Source organism: Schistocerca serialis, chromosome 4 (assembly GCF_023864345.2).
Source record: "Schistocerca serialis cubense isolate TAMUIC-IGC-003099 chromosome 4, iqSchSeri2.2, whole genome shotgun sequence".
Classification (NCBI taxonomy): Eukaryota; Metazoa; Arthropoda; class Insecta; order Orthoptera; family Acrididae; genus Schistocerca; species Schistocerca serialis.
Window position 1 is genome coordinate 580,312,012 of NC_064641.1, and position 24,074 is coordinate 580,336,085.

General features: G+C 43.0%; 1 protein-coding gene across 1 annotated transcript in view; it reads left to right on the forward strand.

Moving 5' to 3' along the window:
• The window catches only part of LOC126474615 (solute carrier family 22 member 7-like), a 111,637-nt gene that overhangs the window by 54,906 nt on the left and 32,657 nt on the right, over window positions 1-24,074 (forward strand). The window contains exons 5-7 of the mRNA XM_050102091.1: window positions 4,765-4,933; window positions 17,262-17,483; window positions 21,308-21,522. Coding sequence (XP_049958048.1) covers window positions 4,765-4,933; window positions 17,262-17,483; window positions 21,308-21,522 — 606 coding nt within the window. The remainder of the gene's footprint in view (window positions 1-4,764; window positions 4,934-17,261; window positions 17,484-21,307; window positions 21,523-24,074) is intronic.

Below are 24,074 nucleotides of genomic sequence, written 5' to 3' on the forward strand. Positions count from 1 at the left end.
TCTGTACAACCTCTGGTTCTTTCAATTTATCCAGGTCCCATCTCCTTAAATGTCCACCTTTTTGCAGTTTCTCAGTTTTAATCTACTGTTCATAACCAATAGATTGTGGTCAGAGTCCACATCTGCCCCTGGAAATGTCTTACAATTTAAAATCTGGTTCCTAAATCTCTGTCTTACCATTATATAATCTATCTGAAACCTTCTAGTATCTCCAGGGTTCTTCCATGTATAGAACCGTCTTTCATGATTCTTGAACCAAGTGTTAGCTATGATTAAGTTATGCTCTGTGCAAAATTCTACCAGGCGGCTTCCTCTTTCATTTCTTACCCCCAATCCATATTCACCTACTACGTTTCCTTCTCTTCCTTTTCCTACTGTCGGATTCCAGTCACCCATGACTATTAAATTTTCGTCTCCCTTCACTACCTGAATAATTTCTTCTATCTCATCATACATTTCATCAATTTCTTCATCATCTGCAGAGCTAGTTGGCATATAAACTTGTGCTACTGTAGTAGGCATGGGCTTCGTGTCTATCTTGGCCACAATAATGCGTTCACTATGCTGTTTATAGTAGCTTACCCGCACTCTTATTTTTTTATTCATTATTAAACCTACCCCTGCATTACCTCTATTTGATTTTGTATTTATAACCCTGTATTCACCTGACCAAAAGTATTGTTCCTCTTGCCACCGAACTTCACTAATTCCCATTATATCTAACTTTAACCTATGCACTCCCCTTTTTAAATTTTCTAACCTACCTGCCTGATTAAGGGAGCTGACATTCCACCCTCCGATCCGTAGAACGCCAGTTTTCTTTCTCCTGATAACGACGTCCTCTTGAGTAGTCCCCGCCCGGAGATCCGAATGGGGGACTATTTTACCTCCGGAATATTTTACCCAAGAGGACGCCGTCATCACTTAACCGTACAGTAAAGCTGCATGGCCTCGGGAAGAATTACGGCCGTAGTTTCCCCTTGCTTTCAGCCGTTCGCACTACCGCAACAGCAAGGCCGTTTTGGTTAGTGTTACAAGGCCAGATCAATCAATCATCCAGACTGTTGCTCCTGCAACTACTGAAAAGGCTGATAAACTCTGCATTGCTTTGCATTTGGCTTTTTGGACAGAGTAATGAACTTCAGCCACGCCATTGGAATGTTTCCAGATACGTGAATCTGATTGAAAATTTGGGTTAATTATATTACATGATTTTCATTCATCAATTTTAAGAACACCGCTTATAATTTATCTGGTCCGACAGCCTTTCCGTCCTTCCTCTGCCCGATGGCTGTTTGAGCCTCTACTTCCACAATATCTGTGCCACTGATTTAATTTGTACTTGAATTAAAAGCATATCTAGTGTCATGAAATAAATTTTCTGTACTTTTTCCATGTTTCTTCTTGTCTTCTAATTCCACCATCAAGTTCCCTGCTTCATCCACTAGTTTCCCACTCACACTTTTCCTGCATTTCCCTGTTATTTCTTTGAATTTCTTGTGTACATTAAAACTACCGTATTTACTTTGATAAACGCCGATTTCATCGTATTTCTCCAGCTTCTAAAAGGTTTCTAATTTGTAACAGCAACCAGCCCCAAATATGATTTTAGAAGTGTATTTAAAACAAATAATTACGGTTTTAGGATTTATTACAAATACATCTTCAGATGATTCATAATGATTTTCTTGCTTTTTCTGCTGGAGCCTCGTTGTACAGTAGACATTGATTTTTGTGCACCAAGACAAACAAAAAGCGCCGCGCGGAGTGGCAGCGTGGTTTGACGCGCTATGTCACGGATTGCGTGGCCCCTCTCGCCGGATGTTCGAGTCCTCCCTCGGGCATGGGTGTGCGTGTTGTTCATATCATTAAGTTAGTTTAAGTAGTGTGTAAGTCTAGGGACCGAGGACCTCAGCAGTTTGGTACCTTACGAATTCACACACATCTGAACATTGAACAAAAAAACGTTTCTCGTTCAAAATTTGGTAAACTCAATAGATTTTTTTTTCTTTTTGACCTTCTCAGAAACATAAATGGAATGACTTTAAAGTTATTAAAACATGAAGTGGTGACTTACATGATATTTATTTCTGTGCGACAAATTGGTTGTATATTAGTGTTAAACATTTTGAAGATGACATATTTTATCACGTGCCCATGTGAGTGTAACACGATGATAAGCGAAAGAGTACCGTTTCATCAGTAAACTGAGTGTTGTTCGATCTCTGTACTAACTTCACTGACGAGACTAATCGTTTCCTGCATGAAGCTACTGCCTGCTTCCCTGAATCTATTACTTTGTACCTCTTTTACAACTGACATCTAAGTTACTCTTGAAAGCAAGCAGTTTCCGCCACACTGTAATTTAACTAAATGAAACTGGGATGTTGTCTCTTTAGAACAGATTTGAACGACCATAAAACGTACCGCATTTCTCATGTCAAGTTAATCGACATCTGTATACTGATAGATAAGCTTTTTCTGATATTGCACTGCCTTACACTTCCTGGTTTCTACATGAACCATGCAAGTACGAACACATACTCGTTCACACAATCAAGCTATACCTACAGATTTAGTGGGTATTTACTAAATGGATGCGTGTGTCTATGATCTTGGTTTTATTTTAAAGCTATATGTGAAATATGGAGATACCTGCCTAATATTTTAATTTACTACTTACTTTGCAGTTCATTTTAAACGAATATTATAACATATTCCTGTTGTATTTTAATTTACTGCTGACTCTGTGGTTAATTCTAAATAAATATTTTACCGTTTTCCTATAGCGTTGGCGATAAACAAACTGGTAACATCTGAATAGTAAAAATTAGTAACAACAATTTGACTGCGCAGTTTTATACTAACATGGTACAAATCCAGCAGCAAGCGTAACTAAATAATGTCTCCACTGCCACACGCAAACTTATTCGTTGTCTAATGTTAAAATGCTCTGTATATCAAAATGTCACTTCACTGAATTGCTTTTCTTTATTCAGTTGATTTATCCTATTGCATGGTGCGCAATAATAATCGACGTATGTACTGGGCTGCTATGAGTGATTCATTCATTGTCATAGTTCCGTATTTTCCAAAGTGTTCCATTTACAGATATGACAGATGCATGGATATACCCATAAACTCACCAGGTTTGCATTTGGCAGTTTTAAATGTTCTGCGAGTGCCCCTCTGGTTTCATGACGCACGTCCGAGCGGTAGTCAAGTCCGTTCCATACATTATATGTCAACACAGTAAACGGTCATCACAAAAACATTGAAGCGTTCTGTGAGCTGTTCCAGTATTCTTGACAGTGGTGGTACGTTATCGCGGCCCTTAAGGTAAAGGAAAAAGTCACAAGGCGTTGGGCAGGCTCCTTGGAGGGGGGGACAAGGGGGGCAAGGGAGTAGAGCCAGATCATCGTCATCTTCACAACTATGCCCAATCCAGCGATGCGGAGGTTCGTCGTTAAAGTAGCGACGAACATCGATGCTCCGTTGAGAGGTGCCCCATCTTGTTGGAGGATGGAATCACCAGTCAAGTGTGGAAATAACCACGACTGCAGCACATCAAGGGAGGAGGTCTTCTAACAGAAGGAAAACGGCCTATACAGCTTCACCTGTGACACTACACAAAAACATTAACCTACGAGAAACTTCGTTCATGCACCACAATTTCATGAGAATGTTCAGTGTCCCACACTCTCATATTGTGGAGATTAATTTTCCAGATAAATGAAAGGTTGCGTCGACGATGAATTTCAACCTGGGCGCGAAATGTTCACCATCTTCCTTTGTCGCCATTTTGTCAAGGCGCTGCAATCGCAACGCTATTTGGCACAATGTAAGCTCGGTGGGTTTATGGTTCTAACCCCACATCAGTCATATTTGGACACGTACTGCTCTGGAAGTAAGGAACTTTGAAAACAAATGAATCATTTATAGTAGCCCTGTATAGCTCACGCATAAGCAGCCTGTGCGCAATGGTAAAAATTATGTAAGCGGTCTATCGAGAAACTGACATATCCTGTCTAGGTGGATCTCAGCGGCCTGTTCGCCAAAATGCAGCTATATGGGACTTTGCCAAATGACTAAGAGTTACTACTCGAAAACGATCAGAATCCAGTGTGGTCAAAGAAACACCAAGAACAGAAGATTGATTACCATGATACTTCTAGTAAAACTGCATTTAGAGTGATTTTAATGCTGCTTCACTATGTTAAAGGTAACAGCATGTATGCAAACTTCCGATATTATTCACTATTAGCCCAATAACGTGTACATTTAATGATACCTCAGTATCACTGAAGTGACAAGTGGAATACGTTTCACTTATTTCAGCTAGTTCTTTCATGGTGTTGCCATTTCCCAAGCAGTAGTATATGTGTTTCGTATATAGCTAACAGGTTGCACATTGTGGGTTATTCACCCACGCCAAGCATCTAGGATTTTTCCATTTTCTCACCAATTAACTTTCGTATAAATTATGAACCAAATGTGATCCAACATATTACATATGTTATGCATATCTCTGTGTAAAACATGCAAGTTCATACAGCGTTGCGATTGGATGTTAAATCCTAGTTTTCCTTTCTCCATTTACCTATGTACTTATGTCACAATAACCGGAGTTATTGTGCTTGATAGATACAGAGAGACAATACAACAGTTATTCATATAAACGAGTTACGACACGAAGAGCTCTCATACCACACCTAGACCAAAATTTTATCTTTCAAACCGACTGACACAACTTTTGCATTCCAGGACTTGAACTGACAGATATCATGCATCGCTCCACTATCAACTTCCAGTTCACTGTAATGTACTGCGTGGGTTCAATGGTGAGTCCCCTAATTGCTTGGGCCACAAGGAACTGGATGATATTTATGCTGGCCTCATCAGTACCATGCTTCCTTTTGTTCTCATGTCAAAGGTTCGTTCTCTTACGTATTATATATATTTTTTAAATTTAATAGATCAGAGTGTCAATACTGTGTGCCACACTGCTTAATCTTAAACGCACTTACGAAATGATAAGGTTGGTGCATAAGTTCGTAGCGTTTTTCCCTGAGTTTAATAACCATAACAGATAAACGTAACATAGAGTTTAGTCATCAATAATATATTTTTCTTCACTATTTACTACAGTCTGTCTACGCTGGCGCAAGATCAGGTGAATAAGGTTGGTTCAGAATGACTTCCAAACTCAACTCCAGTATATTATTTTTTGTCAATGCAGCAGGACGCGGGTGGGGTGTTATCGTGGACCAGCATCACTACAAGCAGTCTTTCTGGTCGTTGTTCTAGGACTGCCTGTGCAAGACATCTCAGTTGTTGACAATAAATGTCAGCAGTGATGGTTACATCTCGGGGAATCAGTGCACCACACCATCGCTATTCCATCAGATGCATAACATTATCTTTTGTGGATGCACGCAGGTCTTTGGAAGAATTGCTGCTTTCTTTTTGTCTCAATCATTCCTTTCATCTCCTTATGTTACCATCAAGAAATCATTCCCGTCAGCATTAACGATACAGGATGGGATGGTTCACGAGCCAATTGATGAAGAGCAAGCAGAGATGCACATATGGCTTGGAGCATGCGGTACTCGTTCACCCGATTTTCGAACTTGTCCCAACGAATGCAAACGTCGCACGATGGCGGAATTATCACAGTACATCACTTTTGCCAGTTCTCAAGTACTCTGACATGGATCACTACGGATTAATGCGCTTTAACGATCTTCATGAAACCCCAAAGGTCTTCCTGAACCCCAAAGGTCTCGCCACAGAACTGACATGCCCCAGCAACTGACTCTGCCATGTGGAGAGAATATTTACAAGATGCAAGGAGCTGCATTGATATTTTACTTAGTCTCGACCCTGAACAGCAGTCGATGTCATCCCTACATACAGGGGTTGGGTCCCAGTTAATTACGACTGAGGAAGATGGACAAGATTCAATACTAACGAAACAGATTACACTTTGACAGTGAGATGTATTCTATCGAAATTCACCAACATAGAGCCGATAGCAGCTTTCGCTGCTGCTTTAATACCGACTACACTAGACCCTCGCTAATCCGGCTATTCCTTGCACATATGGGTGCCGGATTAACGGAACTGGCGGGTTATGAAGAGCGTCTGAAATTTACACACATCAAAAAAAGTTTTGCATCACCTCGGTTCCGAGAGTTACGGAACATGTACTGAACATTGGAATAGAGATCAACATAAACATTATTTCCGCCATTTTTATTGCTCATGAAAACAACACATTGTTGTACCACCATACAGCGGGACCTTCAGAGATGGTGGACCAGATTGCTGTACACATCAGTACCTCTACTACCCAGTAGCACGTCCTCTTGCATTGATGCATGGCTGTATTCGTCGTGGTATACCATCCACAATTTCATGAGGGCATTGTTGGTCCAGATTGTCCCACTCCTCAACGGCGATTCGACGTAGAGTGGTTTGTGGGTCACGTCGTCCATAAACAGCCCTTTTCAATCTATCCAAGGCACGTTCTATAGGGTTCATGTCTGGAGAACATTCTGGCCATTGTAGTCGAGCGATGTCGATGTCTTGAAGGAAGTCATTCACAAGATGTGCACGATGGGGGCGCGAATTTTCGTCCATGAACACGAATGCCTCGCCAATATGCTGCCGATATCGTTGCACTGTCCCTCGGACGTTGGCATTCACGCATCGTACAGCCGTTATGGCGCCTTCCATGGCCACCAGTGGCGTACGTTGGCCCCACATAATGCCACCCAAAAACAGCAGGGAGCCTCCACCTTGCTGCACGCGCTGGACAGTAATGCGTTGAGCCTGACCAGGTTGCCTCCAAAAACGTCTCCGACGATTATCTTGTTGAAGGCACATGCAACACTAATCGGTGAAGAGAACGTGATGCCTATTCTGAGCGGTCCATTCGGCATGATGTGGCGCCTATTTCTACCGCACTGCATGGTGTCGTTGTTGCAAAGATGGACCTCGCTATGGACGTTGGGAGTGAAGTTGCGCTTCATGCAGCCCATTGCGCACAGTTTGAGTCGTAACACGACTCCTGTGTTTACACGAAAAGCATAATTCAACATGGTGGTGTTGCTGTCAGGGTTCCTCCGAGCCATAATCCGTAGGTGGCGGTCATCCACTGCAGTAGTAGCCTTAGGGCGCCTGAGCGAGGCATGTCATCGACAGTTCCTGTCTCTCCGTATCCCCTCCATGTCTGAATAATATCGCTTTGGTTCACTCCGAGACACCTGGACGCTTCCCTTGTTGAGAGGCCTTCCGGGTACAAAGTAGCAATGCGGACGAGATCGAACGGTGGTATTGACCGTCTAGGCATGTTCGAACTACAGACAACACGAGCCGTGTACCTCCTTCCTGGTGGAATGACTGGAACTGATCGGCTGTCGAACCCCATCCGTCTAATAGGCGCTGCTCATGCATGATTGTTTACGCCTTTGGGCAGGTTTAGTGACATTTCTGAACAGTCAAAGGAACTTTGTCTGTGATACAACATCCACAGTCAACGTCTATTTTCAGGAGTTCTGGGAAACGGGGTGATGCGAAACTTTTTTTGATGTGTGTGTATTAAAAATATAGCGGATATACTTTATTAAATCCAAAGAGACATACATTTTCAGAAGCTGATTATTTTTGTTTAGATTCTTTTGATGTTATATGTAATTACGTTAGAGAAGACGAAAAATTCGTCGAACATTGTACCCAGCATCAATGGCCTTCTGCGAAGAACCTCGCTTCAGCGTGTCTCAAACTTCAACGTTTTGCTTCGTGCCTAGTGAAATGTGTTTCCTTTTAGAAGAATGACACTGAAATGTGAAAATGACACAATTTCAAATGCGTATAGCATTGTTTAAAACTGTAGTTCACTAACATCACTGCTGTGCACAATAATCCATTGTTGTGCACCATTTTGGACGTGGGCCTGATTACTGAGAGGCCAGACTACAAAGGGCCATATTAGCGACAGTTTAGTGTATTAAGTCAGTGCATTAGTTCGTAGCGTACATATTTCCAATTCAGTGATTGGATCTAGTAATTTCTCGGAGAGCAATCTGACTCTTAACAGGTCTGTGATTCATAGTGTCGAAATTGTGAATTTGGAAAAAACATTTCGGTCGTACTGGAAACATCAGTGAAATGAATTTCAGAACTGGTTGATTTTCCAGAGCAATCACATCCCATTTCAGCAAGGAACTACAGGTGTGGTTTTCTCACGAGTGCTTGTGAGTGAACTATTGATTTCACTTTTTGATCTGAAGATGACCGGTGACGACCGAAGCCTACATTTCTTGTTGAAATTATATATGGTTGTATCGAAAAATTAACCACTTTTCTGAAAAAAATGCAATTGTTAAGCTAGTCTCACAGGTCACTACGGATCTGGTGACTCTTGTGAAAAACTACGTCACTAATAAAGTAGTGCATAGAGTTAAACCTGGTCCCCCGGTAAAAACTTCTTCACTTGCAAAAGTGCAATATTCGTGTATTGAGATTGCTAGTAGCACCAACTGTTTCCTGGGGCACAAGAACCGCACTATGGCCATGCCCCCACAACTTCGGGCTGTAGACAGAAAAGTGGATTATTACCCACTTGACAGTTTGTAGCAACCTAACAAATTTCGCCTGGAGTCAGCTGTCCCTCTAAAGATTACTCTGAAGCAGAATTAAGTTGTTTCACGAGTGCCTCCTGTTTTCTTTTCTTTATTTCACTGTTATTAGAACGTTTTAGACCTGTCTTGTGCGTTCAAATCTGAAGTTGCACATACTGCAAACTAAGTCGAAACTCGGCGCGATGTCTGATGGGAGGGACCGTAAAGGCATTTCCCATGTACGATCGTTCCCATCAGCCACTGCGAAAAATGTCAACGTAGTTGGCGCAGGCAGTAAGTTACGCCTGCTGGTCTAGACAATGCACAGCCTGATAAAAAAAGTGCAGCACCCAAAAGACGTCGTCGGATGTCGGTATACACACTATCGGTGGATATGTAGAGTTGCAATTCTCTGTGACATATAGAAGTCCCACCAGACTACATTAGTGTCCTCGTGCTCAGTGTTGTAACCAGCCCGCTTAGGCTACAAAACAGCTCAACAGCATCACATGTTGACCAGTCAATGTGAAGGACATAGAGGTGCTATGTACTTGTCTGAGACAGAGTTATCAGCAACTGACAAAGTTTGAAAAGGGCATCATTGTGAGTGTCTATTTGGCCAGCTGTTCGAATTGTGCCATATCCAAATCTGTGTGGCATTAGAACGTAAAAGCGACCCGAGGTTGGGCTTAATGGACCCGTAAGGCAGGCATACTTGTCGTCGTTACCGATCGACCATGTCTGATCACCACAAGGGAGGATCGCTGTACTGCATATCATGCACAGCGTAACCGCTTCATATCTGCCCTCCGAGGGCAAGTAATGGACACCCTACAGCAGTCGGACTAGGGAATTACCGTCCCATGAGTAGGTTGCCGTTCAAAACGCAACACAGATGGCTACATCTGGAGTAATGTCGTGGTTGGGAAGCGTGGGTTGCTAATGAATAGAGCCGCATTGTGATCAGCAGTGAATCTTTGTTCTGAAATATCCTGGATGACAATTGTCAGCAAGTATGGCGGCGACTTGGGGAGAGGTCCGATTCTTCCAATGTCTCGAAGAGGCACAGCCATGTTACTCCCGTTGTCATGATGTGGGGATTCATTTTGTTTCCCCATCGCCTTCTGGGTGCTTCACATTTTCTGTCAGCCAGTGTATAATTGTCAGATACCTTACTTCTACAAGGACCAAGCAAATCAGCTGCCATCGCCGACTGCCTTGAATGTAATCAAGAAATTAAACACAGCGAGAGAGTACCGTGGTACGAAAGGCAGTGTTTCTAAGACTGCATACTAAAGAAGACTGTCAGGCTTTGAGTCCGGCATTAAATTTACCCTCTAAGAAATATTAAAAAAAGGACGCGACATTTAGGAGTTATGCAAGTACCGACAAAAAATGTAAAATTGTAAACTTTGGCGACCGATGGATGACTGTGTGATGCTAGGCTGGCTACAGCTGGCAAGGATAGTGAAAATGGGGTCTTGTAGATATGAGGGCACAATTTCTTTGTGAATTGCATTCCATGAACTCTGTTGAACAGTAACTGCGTCTCGCAGACAGGCACGTGAACGATATAGCAGATGTCAGCATTTGAGAGAGGACGTGTAGTTGCCGGCCGGAGTGGCCGAGCCGTTCTAGGAGCTACAATTTGGAACCGCGCGACCGCTACGGTCGCAGGTTCGAATCCTGCTTCGGGCATGGACGTGTGTGATGTCCTTAGGTTAGTTAGGTTTAAGTAGTTCTAAGTTCTAGGGGACTGTTGACCTCAGATGTTAAGTCCCATAGTGCTCAGAACCATTTTTTTTTTGACGTGTAGTTTGGGTGAAAGAAGCCAACTGGGGTAATCGGGGGATCGTGAGACATTTGAATAGGAGCGTTGTCACTACTCCACGATGTTGAAAGGAACGGGTGAACGACGGCTGAACACAGCGTCAAGAAGGAAGCGGTCGACTTAGACAGATGACGGAACGTGAGAACCGTGCAATCGTCAGACTCTCAAGAGTCCCGGATTGATCATTATCGTCAATTCGATGTGCGAGTGGTGCTTCAGTGATCACAAGGACCATTAATAAGCGGCTCACAAAAAGGAGGCTGAGCTCAACGGCGACCCTTGCGCCGACTACCATTGATCTCTGCACGCCAACAAGCCCGTTTACAGTGGTGTCGGGCACATGCTGCCTAGAATCACACTGACTGGAACAGAATTGTCTTTGGTGATAAGTCCTGCTTCCAGCTGAGCCCCGATGACCAGCGAAGACGTGACTGGAGACATCCCGGACAGCGGCGGGATACCTGCCCAAATGTCGCCCCTCATAAGGCACGGCAGCTAGGAGTGATGATGTGGGGTGCCATTTCATTTCATAGCTAGACGCCTTTGGCTGTCACCTGCGGCACTCTTACGGCACATTGGCATGTCGATGCTATTCTATGGCCCGTTTCGTTGCCTTCCATGGCAAGCCACCCTGAGCTCATATATCAGAAAGCTAATACTCGCCCATAGATGGCGAGAGTTGCTACTGCCTGTCTTCGTGTTTGCCAAAACCCTACCTTGGTCAGCAAGGTCGCCAGATCTCTTCCAAACTGGAAATTTTTGAGGCATTATGGGCAGTGCCCTCCAACCATCTCGGGATTTTAACGATCTAACGAGCCAGTTGGAGAGAATTTGGCATGATAGCCCCCAAGAGGATATCCAACAACACTATCAATCAATTGCAAGCCGAATATCAGCCTGACAGTGTAAGGTTCAAATGGCTCTGAGCACCTATGGGACTTAACATCTGAGGTCATCAGTCCCCTAGAACTTAGAACTACTTAAACCTAACTAACCTAAGGACATCACACACATCCATGCCCGAGACAGGATTCGAACCTGCGACCGTAGCGGTCGCGCGGTTCCAGGCTGAAGCGCCTAGAACGGCTCGGCCACTCCGGCCGGCGACAACGTAAAGGCCAGAGGTGGACCAACGCGTTTTGCGAAGCTCTTTCTCTTCAATGATTCATCCATTTTTTTCTGAAATTGTGACCATTTGTTTGTCTGTACGAGAACATCACATCTACCGATTTCCATACGTCCTGTTTTTGTATTTTTAGTCTGCAGCCACCTGATCCGCTTGAGATGGAAAACGCTGAGAGAATTTGCGTTCTATCGGATAGCTGTGTGCGGAATACAAATGGTCATGTAATGCTGTAGAGGGCGCCGGGAGCCCAGTTTAGTTACAAATAGCGGCACGTTTAAGCGACACTAGTTCCCAGTCTGTTGGGAGTCCAAGCAGCGTAGCCGTAGAAACACGGTTCGCAGCATCTGAAGAAGGTGATTTGGCGGGTTGCCGAATATTGTGCACAAAAATGGAATTAACAACTTGGCTGAACACCCGAAATCACACGGTTTTCTTTACAAGTCTTAGAACAATGCAATGAAATACATGCCATAGGACATCTACATCCTCCTAACCATTCCGCAGTTCATACTTAAGTTCATGAACCTCCAGTTTCATTCAGAGAGGCACCACGTCGTCGAACAACTTTCACTCTGTTTCTCGACCATTCCACTATCCAACAGAGCGCAGGAAAATCGAACACTTAAATCGTTCCCTGCGAAATCTTAGTTGGGTTGGGTTGTTTGGGGGAAGACACCAAACAGCGAGGTCATCGGATACACACACATACACACACACACACACACACACACACAAAATGGCTCTGAGCACTATGGGACTTAACTTCTGAGGTCATCAGTCCCCTAGAACTTAGAACTACTTAAACCTAACTAACCTAAGGACATCACACACATCCATGCCCGAGGCAGGATTCGAACCTGCGACCGTAGCAGTCGCGCGGTTCCGGACTGAGCGCCTCAACCGCGGGACCACCGCGGCCGGCGCACACACACACACACACACACACACACACACACACACACACACATTACTACATTGGTTTTGTGGACAGGAAAATAAGATTCTTGGGGGAAAAAAAGTGTGTCCGATGAAATTGTGTGAGAGGCGGGGTGTAACAGGAACGCCAATATCTGTCGTGTCAAGTGCCACACTGGAACCGTCCCACTACATGCTAAACGATGTTCATCAGTGTCCATTGTTGCACAGCTTAAACATAGGGTGATCGCTATTCCACGTGCCGAAGGGATGGACATGACTTCGTCCACTCCTATTCCGTCCCTGGTGAGGATCGCCACACCCCATCCACTCTCATCGTGCACTGAATAACGTGCTTTGTAGCCGTAGAACTCCGGCGGCGATGTAAAAACGAATTTCTTGTAGGAGTACAGTATCCACGTTCGCAGCGTGTAACATATGTTTCAGCTTTTGAATTTTAAGTGGTGTCCGAATGCCATTAATGTTTATGGTTGCAATGCAGTACGCCTAGCGTGTGTTCGTCAGTTGTCTGGGGCTGTCATCAAGCGATGGTGTTGAAAACCGAACTGCTGTTGGCTATCGGCAACCCCGTCGCTCCTCACCACATCAAGTTGTTCAATATTCCCCGGCCCCTCCCGGTGCTTGGCCAGGAATATCCTCAATCGCCCGGTCCTTATCTTCATCCTGCTCCTGTTGGTCCATTTCTTGCGCCCAGTAACCCAGCATATTTCCGGAACTGGCCGAAGGATGGTAGGCAGCGGTGTCACCACTCTGATGTTGGGCAATTGCCATCTCCATTTCTGCCTTCCGATCACCGGAAGGAAAATTCAAGTTATCGTCGCTGTGTAATTCCTGCGCCGTCATCTCGGTATCTGCTGAATCCACTGGTCGTAGGTCTATACTGTCGTTGTCGTCCACTGTCCCCTCGGGACTATGGCTATCGTCAGCAGAAGTCAGTCTTTCTCCTCTTCGGCGAACGCTGTTTCCGTTGTCTTGCTTCCGCATCGGCTGTTTGGATTGCTATCTTGCGTCTTGGGCCTGGTCTATCACGCTCTCGGTGGAAACACTGGAAGCGACCATGTTGAGCATGGAGCGACCATCAGCTGCATCTCTCGTGTGGGGCCCTGTGTCTGCTGTGGTGGAACCGGTGGTCGGAGTTCCAATCCGTTGGTGTCCATGTTCTCTATAGTGCGCAACTGCTGGCGCCCATCGGAAATCTCCCTCACTTCTTCTCTCAGGACCTCCACAAAGGTCAACGGCAATACAGTCATCTGTTGTGGCGCCTGAACGTCGTCCTGTGGGGTTTGCACTAAACGTCACTAGAGGCATTCCGAGCGGACGTGACCTTCTTTCCCGCACCCCGAGCAAGTGCGAGGTTGTCCATCATAGCTTATAATCGCTCGACAATCCCCTATGCACAAATAAGAGGGGACGTGCTTTCGCAGTTCAATCCGTATTTGTCTCACCCCATTTAGGATGGGGTATGTAGTAAAACTCGTCCATTTTTCGGCCACATGGGATAGCACTGTACCGTATGGTCGAAAGGTGTCGATCACAAGTTCAGACGAAACCTCAAACGGAAGTTCGAAGACCCGTATGGTGCGTATCCCCATTCCTGTGTGGTCGACTGTAACCGCACCAACATTCCCATCGGCATGACAGAAACTATATCCGTTCGGTGATCGTTGTAGAAGTCTTTCACAAGCGGCCTCGTCAATAAGCTTGACACAGACGACGCTTGAAACGATCGGTAATTGGATTCCCACCATTTCTCATGGATCGATTTTAACCTCTTCTCTTAAAAAACGTTAAGTCGTGTGCCTTTGGTCGCGGATAGTCGTTCGCAAACCTGAACTTCAAAGTCGTTTTTCTGTACGAGTGTGCCATCTCGTTCTAGACTCAAAACACCGCAAACGCGAAGCTGCTCCGTCGTAGACTAACAGGCGCGCGCACCACAGCGCGGCCGGCGGGCAACACGGTCCGCACTGTGTCACTGCCGAAGGCAGACTGTCCGACTGAGCCACCAAGGACACAGACGATAGTGCGACTGCAGGGACTTATCTCTGGCATGCTCCCCGTGAGAGCCACACTTTCCAACTTCCTGTCCACACACTGTATTTGTAGTACCCCTGCCCACCATACTTATTACACGCGGCGGTCAACTACCGATTCCCGTAAGAGTTCGCGCAATTTGAGTGCATCCTCACTGAGGACGATCTTTGGCCGGTACTCCTTATCTATAGGAAGCTGGTATTTGTACAGATATAATTGGTGTTCTTGCAGCTCTCGAAGAATGAAGTTATAACGAAATCTAGATTTCATTACAACTTCATACACATATCTTGGTTTTAATCTTGTGATGACTTTACTAGATGGTAAATAACACTATCGCCTGCGAACAATCTGAGAGAGAAAGACAGTGTGTGTGTGTGTGTGTGTGTGTGTGTGTGTGTGTGTGTTCGTTCCACATCTCCTCATAAACCAAACTTGGTACACATATACCTTACTGTCAGACGACAGTCGTTGTGGGGGTAAAAACAACCGACCTATCGAAGGTGTGGGGGTGAAAAAGAAGCGTAGCCTGCGACGCATGAATTCCCAGATTTTATTCGTCCAGTATTGGAAAATGAAAGGCCCTAGCGACTAGCAACTAACTTTACACATAATTTCAAACCTTTACGAATTTTTTTCTCGCATACAATCCCCTACAACAAGATAGAAGGTAAAATATTTATCGCTTACTACTCTTCTGTCGTTCATGAAGTAGAAGTACCACATGAGGCATGAAGTTACAATTTATTCCTTCTGCACTGACTGTTTTGACAACACATTTTATGGACGGTATGCATATATAGCACTGAATGTAAGTGCAAAATTGTTGTTAGACACATAGTTCAAGAGATATGACGTCATAAACAATGAAGTGCATGAAAAACTTACTCATCGTGTATTCCGCTTAAATTTATTAATTCGTTAGTACCGTACTAACTCCATTCGAAACACTTTTGCAGACGGTATCCACATACGCTGCTGACTGCACCTACAAAGTTATATTATTGTAAGGCACATAGTTCAGGAAATATGACTCCACAGACATTAAGCACGTAACTAAATACTTCGGCAACGCCGGGTTTCTCCGCTAGTTATTTATATAGATTAGAAATAGCAGAGGACCTATAACACTTCCATAGGGAACGCCAGATACCGCCTCTGTTTTACGCGGAGTCTCTCCATCAGTTACTACGGACTGTGACCTTTCTGACAGGCAATCACGAATCCAGTCGCGACAACTGAAACTATTCTCCATAAACAAGCAATTTAGCTAGAATCTGCTTGTGAGGAGCAGTATCAAAATCCATTTGGAAGTCTAGAAATAAGATCATTCTGAGGTCCTGTGTCGATAGCATTCATTGCTTCATGAGAATAAAGAGCTAGTTGTGTTTCACAAGACCCTCATTTTCTGAATCCGCGCTGTGTGTCAACAGATCGTTTTCCCCGACGCGATTCATAATGTTCGAGGAAAGTACATGTTCCAAACTGCTACAACAAATCGACATCAGTATTCCGAAAGTCGCAGTTAAATATCAGTCACTGCGTTTTGTCAGTTTGCAGTCAGTCAGAAGTAAGATGGCGTTCGCTCAGCAGAAGGCGTTTTGTGTGCGGCAGTTTGCAAAGAGTGAGTCAGTGATTTCGGTACAGCGTGCTTTTCGTCAGCGTTTTGCCATTGAGCCGTCCGCACCCAAAAACATTCGTCGTTGGTGTCGGCAAACTGAAGAGACAGGATGCTTGTGAAAAGGTAAGAGACCTGTTCGGCCTCGCACTTCTGATTACATGGAGGAAATAATTCGGCAATGAACTATCTTCAGATGCTGCAGAATTGGCTTTCTGCACAACTACAGGATCCGATGTCTTCATTTTCCAGCAGGATGGAGCTCCACCACACTGGCACATCTACGTACCACAGTTTTTCAGTGACACACTGCCCTAACGCTGGATAGGGCGCACGGGACTCCGAGACATTGCCGTGCATTCTTGGCCAACCAAGACCGCCAGATATGACCCCAGGCGATTTTTTTCTAGTGAGGATGTGTGAAGGAAAGTGTGTCCATCTCCCCTTTACCTCGTGACATAGAAGAAGTGAAGAATAGAATAACAGCCGCCATAATTTCTGTAAAAGCAGATACATTTGTACGGTTTATGACGAATTTAGCTATCGTCTAAATGTTGTTCGTACTGCTGCCGGTGGACACGTAGAGCATTTGTAATAGCATAGCTAAAACTTTAACATCTTGTATTTTGCAACTTATCCCATGTTTGTAATATGATTTTATCAGTAAACACGGAGTTTTGAAACCAGGTCATTCTTTTTGAAATACCCGGTATTTACGTCGCCTTCTTTAGTTAAAGAATTTCAGATAATCGTATTTAGTAATTCCGCTTTAGAGACGCTGTCATCGGTAACATTGCCGTCGCTAGCACGCACTGAAAGTCTTGATTGTGTCTTGCCACTGGTGTAACACATACGACCAGAATCTCCTTGGATTTTCTGTCGAATTTCGAGACGCAGTTTCGTTGTGGAAACTTTTAAAAGCACCTAATATTGAGGTTCGCTCTAAATTTCGTGCTTCTATAAAACTTCGCCAATCTCGAGGACTCAGCGTTCTTTCGAGTCGAAGCACTTATTTTATAAGTTTACTTTGAGAATAGAGTGATAAGTAATACTAGTGGTTTTAGCTATGTTGAACCAATGTATTGTTTATTACAGCTTTCTTCCTGAGTCACCGCGCTGGCTGCTCAATAAGGGGCACACGAAAAGAGCGTTTTCGGTGGTGCACAAGATAGCCCAGACCAATAAGAGGCACGTTCCGGCCGACACTCTGGAAATTTTAAATGCGATGTCAAAACGACGGTGTGCGAAAATGGGAGTGCTAAGTTTAGTCACCAATAGAAACCTGTTTAAGAATACACTTAAACTGATTTTTGGCAGGTAAGTGAAAATGTTCAGTGTTTTGTAAAACGAACATGTCTATTAAAATTGACTGTCCGTTAGGAACATTGGCTTATGTATTCAGGTCAGTACGGGGTGTATCACAATTACTGGTGTAAACAACACGACATTAGAAGCAAAAAGGTCTTGGTAATCACAAGCCCTACAAACAAACTGCGAGATAATTGCGACTTTCTGGTTACCTGACACATCTGGCTTGATTGCGTGTAAAGGTCATCCCAGGTAGGGAAAGGTAAAAATATTGTACAACATTAAGAAAAGTTATTAGAGATACTTTGGTAGAAGTGCAGGTCTTTTGAATAAACACGACATTCTCATGGCTCTACTCGTAATTAAAGGAGAGGTTCGAAGTGTCGTCTTTGTAGCCGAGTGCTTGCCTGTACCCGTCACCACAATAAGTTTCGAGTCCTTTCAAACACGCCGCGATCATTTCGAAATTTTTGACAAACACTGACAAGGCTCTGCTCCAATTAATCAACCGTTTAAACTGGAGTGGCGTACACTAAACCATTAAGGTGGCCTCAAAAATAGAAATCCATGGGGTTCAGATCATGTGATCTTGAAGCCACGGTAGAGGTCCTCCTCACCCATTTCATCTTTGGCCATATCTGAGTGTTAGATGTCGTTTCACCATAGCAGTAAATTGTGCCGGTGCTCTATCACGTACGTATCACATTTTCTGGCGTTGCTCTAAGGGTCTAAGCTGTAAACCAACGTCCTCAAACAATCTTGCAAGATGATGCCGCAGAAACCGAAGGTAATTCCGTCCACTGAGTTTGTTCGGTAACTTGTATGGCCCAATGAGACGATCACCTACCATCTTAACAACATATTCAATACGAAACGTCGATGTGGAGACTCATACACAGTATGTGGGTTGGAGCCAAGATGACTCAAAACGTGACAAATGTGATAATTACACACACTGACTCGAGGGAACCCTGCTTCATATGTAAATAAAATGTTATTGTCAAACGTATGGTTGCCTAAATATTGTTGTTGCACGCACTTGCAAAACGTTAGTCTAGGACCAAAATCCGTCTCTCTGAGTCAATAAATTCGTTGGAGATGTTTCGAAGACAATAAACTCGTTGGAGGTGGTCATAGAGTAAATATCTCTGGAGTGAGCATTCACATGCGCAAAACAGATTTTGTGTCGTCAACATACATTGCCGGCCTGGTCACGTGTTCTCGGGACGTCGTGTGTTTGTCCGTATTGCGCCCCGTATATTTCGAATGTCACTACATCCCTAGTACAGGCGGATTCTTTTCGTACGTGTGTGGATTATTTATATATGTTGCGCAGACATTTTAACAGTATCCATTTGATACCGGGCATAAACCAGCTACGTAACTTTTAAGGGCAAGTGATATTGAATTCTGCTTCTTTGCGATAGGTGTCACAGTTCAGATTCTCTCGATTTTCTGTAGTTTTCGGTATGATACGGCACTTTATTGTATTACAGAGCCTGACGTACATTTTTGCAGTGATAGTCTTGCAAAACGAGTTGACAGTATGCTAGTACTTTTGCAAGTGTCCGAAAAAACACCGAATTTGCCACACATTAGCATAATATATCCCTGCTAATTCGTCCTTTTTTTCTGCTATTTCTGCGTATTTATTTTCTCGTTTTTGCGACCTAAAGCACAATTTTTCTTACTGGTGACACTTTGAAATGTTTATTTAACGCATTTTACGTACTTGCTCCCAGTTTATTAAATAAATAGAAGAATGAGTAAGAAGGGGGGGGGGGGGGAGGCTATCGGAGAATAAATGTACTGTAAAGCAAATACAGTTGGTCATGTAACAGTCAACCCATATAACACCATTAAGGGAGGTGGAAAGTGACACAATTGAAAGAGTTTGCGGACATGTTTACTAATATTTTACGCTTCTTAATCAAATGGTGAAGAAAATAAATTGAAGGCAAAATACACCAAAGAAGATGAATGTGTACTTTGATTAGCTACACTATTGTGTTTTTTATTTGATTTGTGCAGAAAATGTATTTAAGCTGAATGCAGAAATTGGTAGTAGGTGCTGTGGAAAATTAAAAATAAATGATATAGCATCTACCTTCAGCCACAGACGTCCAAATGTTTCTTTGTCTAAACATTCCTCTTCAAAGTGCTTTGAACATACTTCGAAATATTTTGTGGGGACAAAATTACTCCTCCTTATTTTCTGGAGCCACATCTTTACTCGTTGTTCATCCTTCGGGAAACAAAAATATAAATCACACATAATCATTCTCCAGGTCCTAGACACACTTAACATGGTCTCCTACTGTAACTTTATAGTAAACAAAAAGGTTTGGACACACATATTATACGAAGACAATTACATACTCCCACTCTATTGAATTTATCTGTCTCCTGCCTTTCAAATCTATATACATAATAGACAAGACACTGATAGATGCATGGAGGATAATATTTGCTGAAGCAACTAACCATTCCCTTTCCTGTTCCACTAGCAAATTTACGAGAGGAAGCGATTGTTTGTAAGCTTTTGTACGAGCCTTAATATCTATTATATAGTCATAAAATCGTAGAAAAATAGGTCTACAGAATCAAGCCTTAATTATAACGCGTCTCGAAATTTTTAAACATAGTACCCATGAAAGTTACTATCTCTCCTCTCACAAATTTTTCTTTGCATCCGTAGCAACAACAGTAATTCGCCATCGCTATTACACTATAAACAAACGATGAAAACACAACAAAAACTCTTGATATTATAAACTTCGAACTCTGAGGAAATCATACACGCACAGCGAAGTCCCGTAAACACGTGACAATCCTGCTTTAACGTTGACAACATGCTCAGAACGCAATGCTCACTCCAGAGATATTTACTCTATGGAGGTGATACGGGTGCATTGCACTGCGGTGCATTATTCTCCAAACACTAGTGTGGCTCATTCCATGAATTTGTGTGCTAAGTCTCCTTGTCGAGATTCCTGGAGAGTGTTTGTTTCCAACAAGTGCAGGTGTAATTCGAGCAAGAACACCCACTCGCGCAGCATGTGCAAAGTTCTCAGTTGCTCCGAGGCGTTGATGGAAACGTAAAGTTCGTCTCACGGGATACCCTCGAGCAGGGTATGCTTGTTGGCACGATGCATCCTCCCGTGCCTTGCTGGTAGCTCTACCATACATAACATGTATATCCGCTTACTGCCTGTAATGTTCGACGTTACCACCAACGCTCGTACCACGTAACTTACGCTCTGCAAACAACTGACGTGAGTGGCACTTTGAGTGTATTAGTCGACCACAGAATTGCTGTATCTGGGAATCAAGGCACTTCGTTTGGCTTATCGTGAGTTTTTATCGTCATATTTCACGAGGACATGCTGAAATGGTTGATAATAAATGCACAACTGTCTTGAAATCATTCACTGAGCGAAGCGTTTTCCTCAACCATCACTGTAATTGTTTACTGTAATTTCACCGCTTTACCGATAACGGCCACGGAAAGTCAAGTGTAATAATATCAGCCATTCTGTTTACAAGTCCATGCCTCGAAAATGTAAGAACACACCATTGACCAGTATGTGGTTGGTGGCTGGTAACCACAAAGTCGCAGTCATCTCATAAACTGTTCGTTTGCGGACCTGTTTACTGCGAGTGCTTTCTTTGTAGTACCATGTATTTTCAACTCTATGCCTTTAGGCCATTAGTTATGATACACCCTGCATTGCTAACCGGCAGCATTAAAAATGAAATTATTATTGCCACGAAACTTTAAATTTTATGCCGTCTGTAAATGTATTTCAGTATTACTAACTGACTTTCTTTAGGTTAGTCTGCATACTGACCAGAAGTACCATGATGTTTAATATCGGTAATCTCGGCGGCAATCCATTCCTCGCCTATTTGGTTCAAGGAGCTTTCGAGTTCCCCGGTAATCTTGCAGCGCATTTCCTGGGCAACAGGTTTGGACGGAGGTTCACAGAAGCATTTTCATTGTTGGGGGCAACACTGGTTTCCGTCGCCATCATTATTGTAATGACAGGTAATGTATCTACATCTACATCATACTTCACAAGCCACCTAACGGTGTGTGGCGGAAGGTAGTTTCCGTTTTTTTGAGTAATATTGATTATCAGTATTGACGTATGTGCCACTGTACAACAAAAATTGCGGGCTACGACAGGGAATACGCCATTGACGGTTAATCTTTACGTTCTAGCGCTCTTAGAACCACTCTTCGATAATAGTCTTCATAGAATCAGTATCACACGAAGAGAACTTCAAAATTAACCCACACTTTTTATTATACGTTTATCTTGAGCTGAGAAAATGGTACGTTAGAAAAATGAAAAAAAGTTTGTATTTTTATTGAATAATTCTGTAACTAGAGATCCGCACTACCAATATATTTGCCTATAACCCAATATAATTTCATTATCATTGGACAAATACATTTCAGAACACATAATTTTATAAGTGAGCAGGTCCTAGCCAAGATGCCCAGAACTCGGACAAACAATTCTTACTCTAATCGTAAATAAATAATGATCAAGGAACTTTAAAAGCAAATTGTCTCATGTAGCCTACCGCAGAATTAAGATTTTGGTATAACTTGTTTTGCGATAATCCTATTAGCTCATTTGTAATTAAAGCCTCAACTGGATTCTCCATAACAAATAATTCGACAATAAAAATCTACCTGCTTTCTGCTCGCTGTTTTCTCTTTCCATTTGTCACCTTCAGTCCTATTTAGTTTTGTGGTTTCCATCCTCATTTTTTAAGCAGGCCTTAGACTTTTCACTTTTCCCTCTTATTTTTTTATTTTTTCCTCTTTTATTTTTTATTTTTATTATTCGTACTATCCTCTCCAGGAAACATACAAAACTACTGACACCGCCCAATATATCCTTAGTGTGTGATATTTCTCTAAACATTGCATCATGCAAAGAGCTACATCACACTTTTTGCATCTTATACATGTGATTTTTTGCTGTGAATTAGCAGAACACAGAACACAGTGTCTCTGGAGAATCTCCTTTTCTCCATTGCTCCGAGGAATCTTGGATAATATCCTTTATTTTGCATACCAAATGGAATATCTTGTTTTGGTGCCTTTGGGATCTCAGTTTTACGTGTTTGCCCACGAAATTTATTCAGAAACTGGTTGGTTAGTTCCAAGTGGAAATTCACCAGTGGGGTGTTAAGTTTCTTTTTTTATTTCAAGAATTGTTTTTGCAGTCAGTGCACACAAGTCAGTCAAATGGAAGAATACCTTTCTGTGACATTTCATTGTCTTTCGGATGCACTGTGCAGAACTTAACATCAAGTCTATCGTATCAACAGCGCCCATTGACTTATTGTAGCTCATTACAGGAGTGGGTTTCGATTTATTTTGTCCTGTTTTATTTTCCCTCTTCTCTATTTCAACAAAGTCTGGACCATTTATGGTTGAAAGCATCCATGCTTCATTGTTGGCCATCCATTTTAGAGAAAAGTGTGTTACACAAGAACTGAACTATATTTCCTCTTTCTTCAGTCCGCCAGGCAACGGTGGTAAATGTTTCCTGTTTTTGCGTACCTTTTTTAATGGCATTGGTGCATTTATCGTGGAGCCATAGTAATATTCGGAGCTGGAATACTAACTGTCTAAATAAACGGTATGACCTGTTTAGAGGTATGGCAATAACAAAGAAACGACATCGCCATATTTTCCCGTCAGCATTTCCAGATTCCATTTCCGTGGCGCCACCAGTATTGGCAATATAATCCAGAATATGATTACGTGACCCTGCTTAAACCGCAGCCTTCCTTGGAAGAAAAGCAGCAGACATGAAATACTAAATTTTCGAAAGGAACTGTGACCTCACGGAATTTTTTCCTTTTGTGCTCTACAATGAGCCGCATTTTCAGAAGAACATCCTGGAATACAGCGTAATTATCACTGAAGCGCAATAAACGGAGCATCAGTTTCAACCGGTTCCTTGACATTATGTGTGAAAATATTGATGTTTGAAGCAAAAAATGTGGTGGCCAATACTGATCCGCTTCCAACTATTTAGTTTTTGGCATAAGCATGGAACACATCAAGAAGCAATAAAATTCTGCAAGCTCTATATGCGTCCACAGTGTTAACATTCTGGGTACTGTCATCAGAAATGTAAGAAATATGTAGTAATTATTCATCTGTATACAAATGGCAGAAACAAATTCAAACGACATAACGTACAAAAAGTTTAAATGACTTGCTGAAACATCGAGGTCTATTCTTATGCAGCTAAATGTGTTCACGAAATGGTGGCTTTTGGTCACAGGACGATTATCCGACCAATCAAACGTTCTTTTTCATGATGAAGCTGCTCTTACGACTTTATCTTCTCTTCCCCCTTTGAAAGAAGACTCTTCCGAAAAAGGTTCCTTGTATTGGTGAAGAATCATCATTACGTCCAAACACATCGGCATCTTCGTCCGATGAGGGTTCCGAACTGAGGATTTCCGTGATTTCCTTGTTCGATAAATTACGTTCCAACATTGCAAAGGCAATACAGACAAAGGCTGTCGTCTTACCAAACGTGGAAACAGGACTGGCCCATTGCA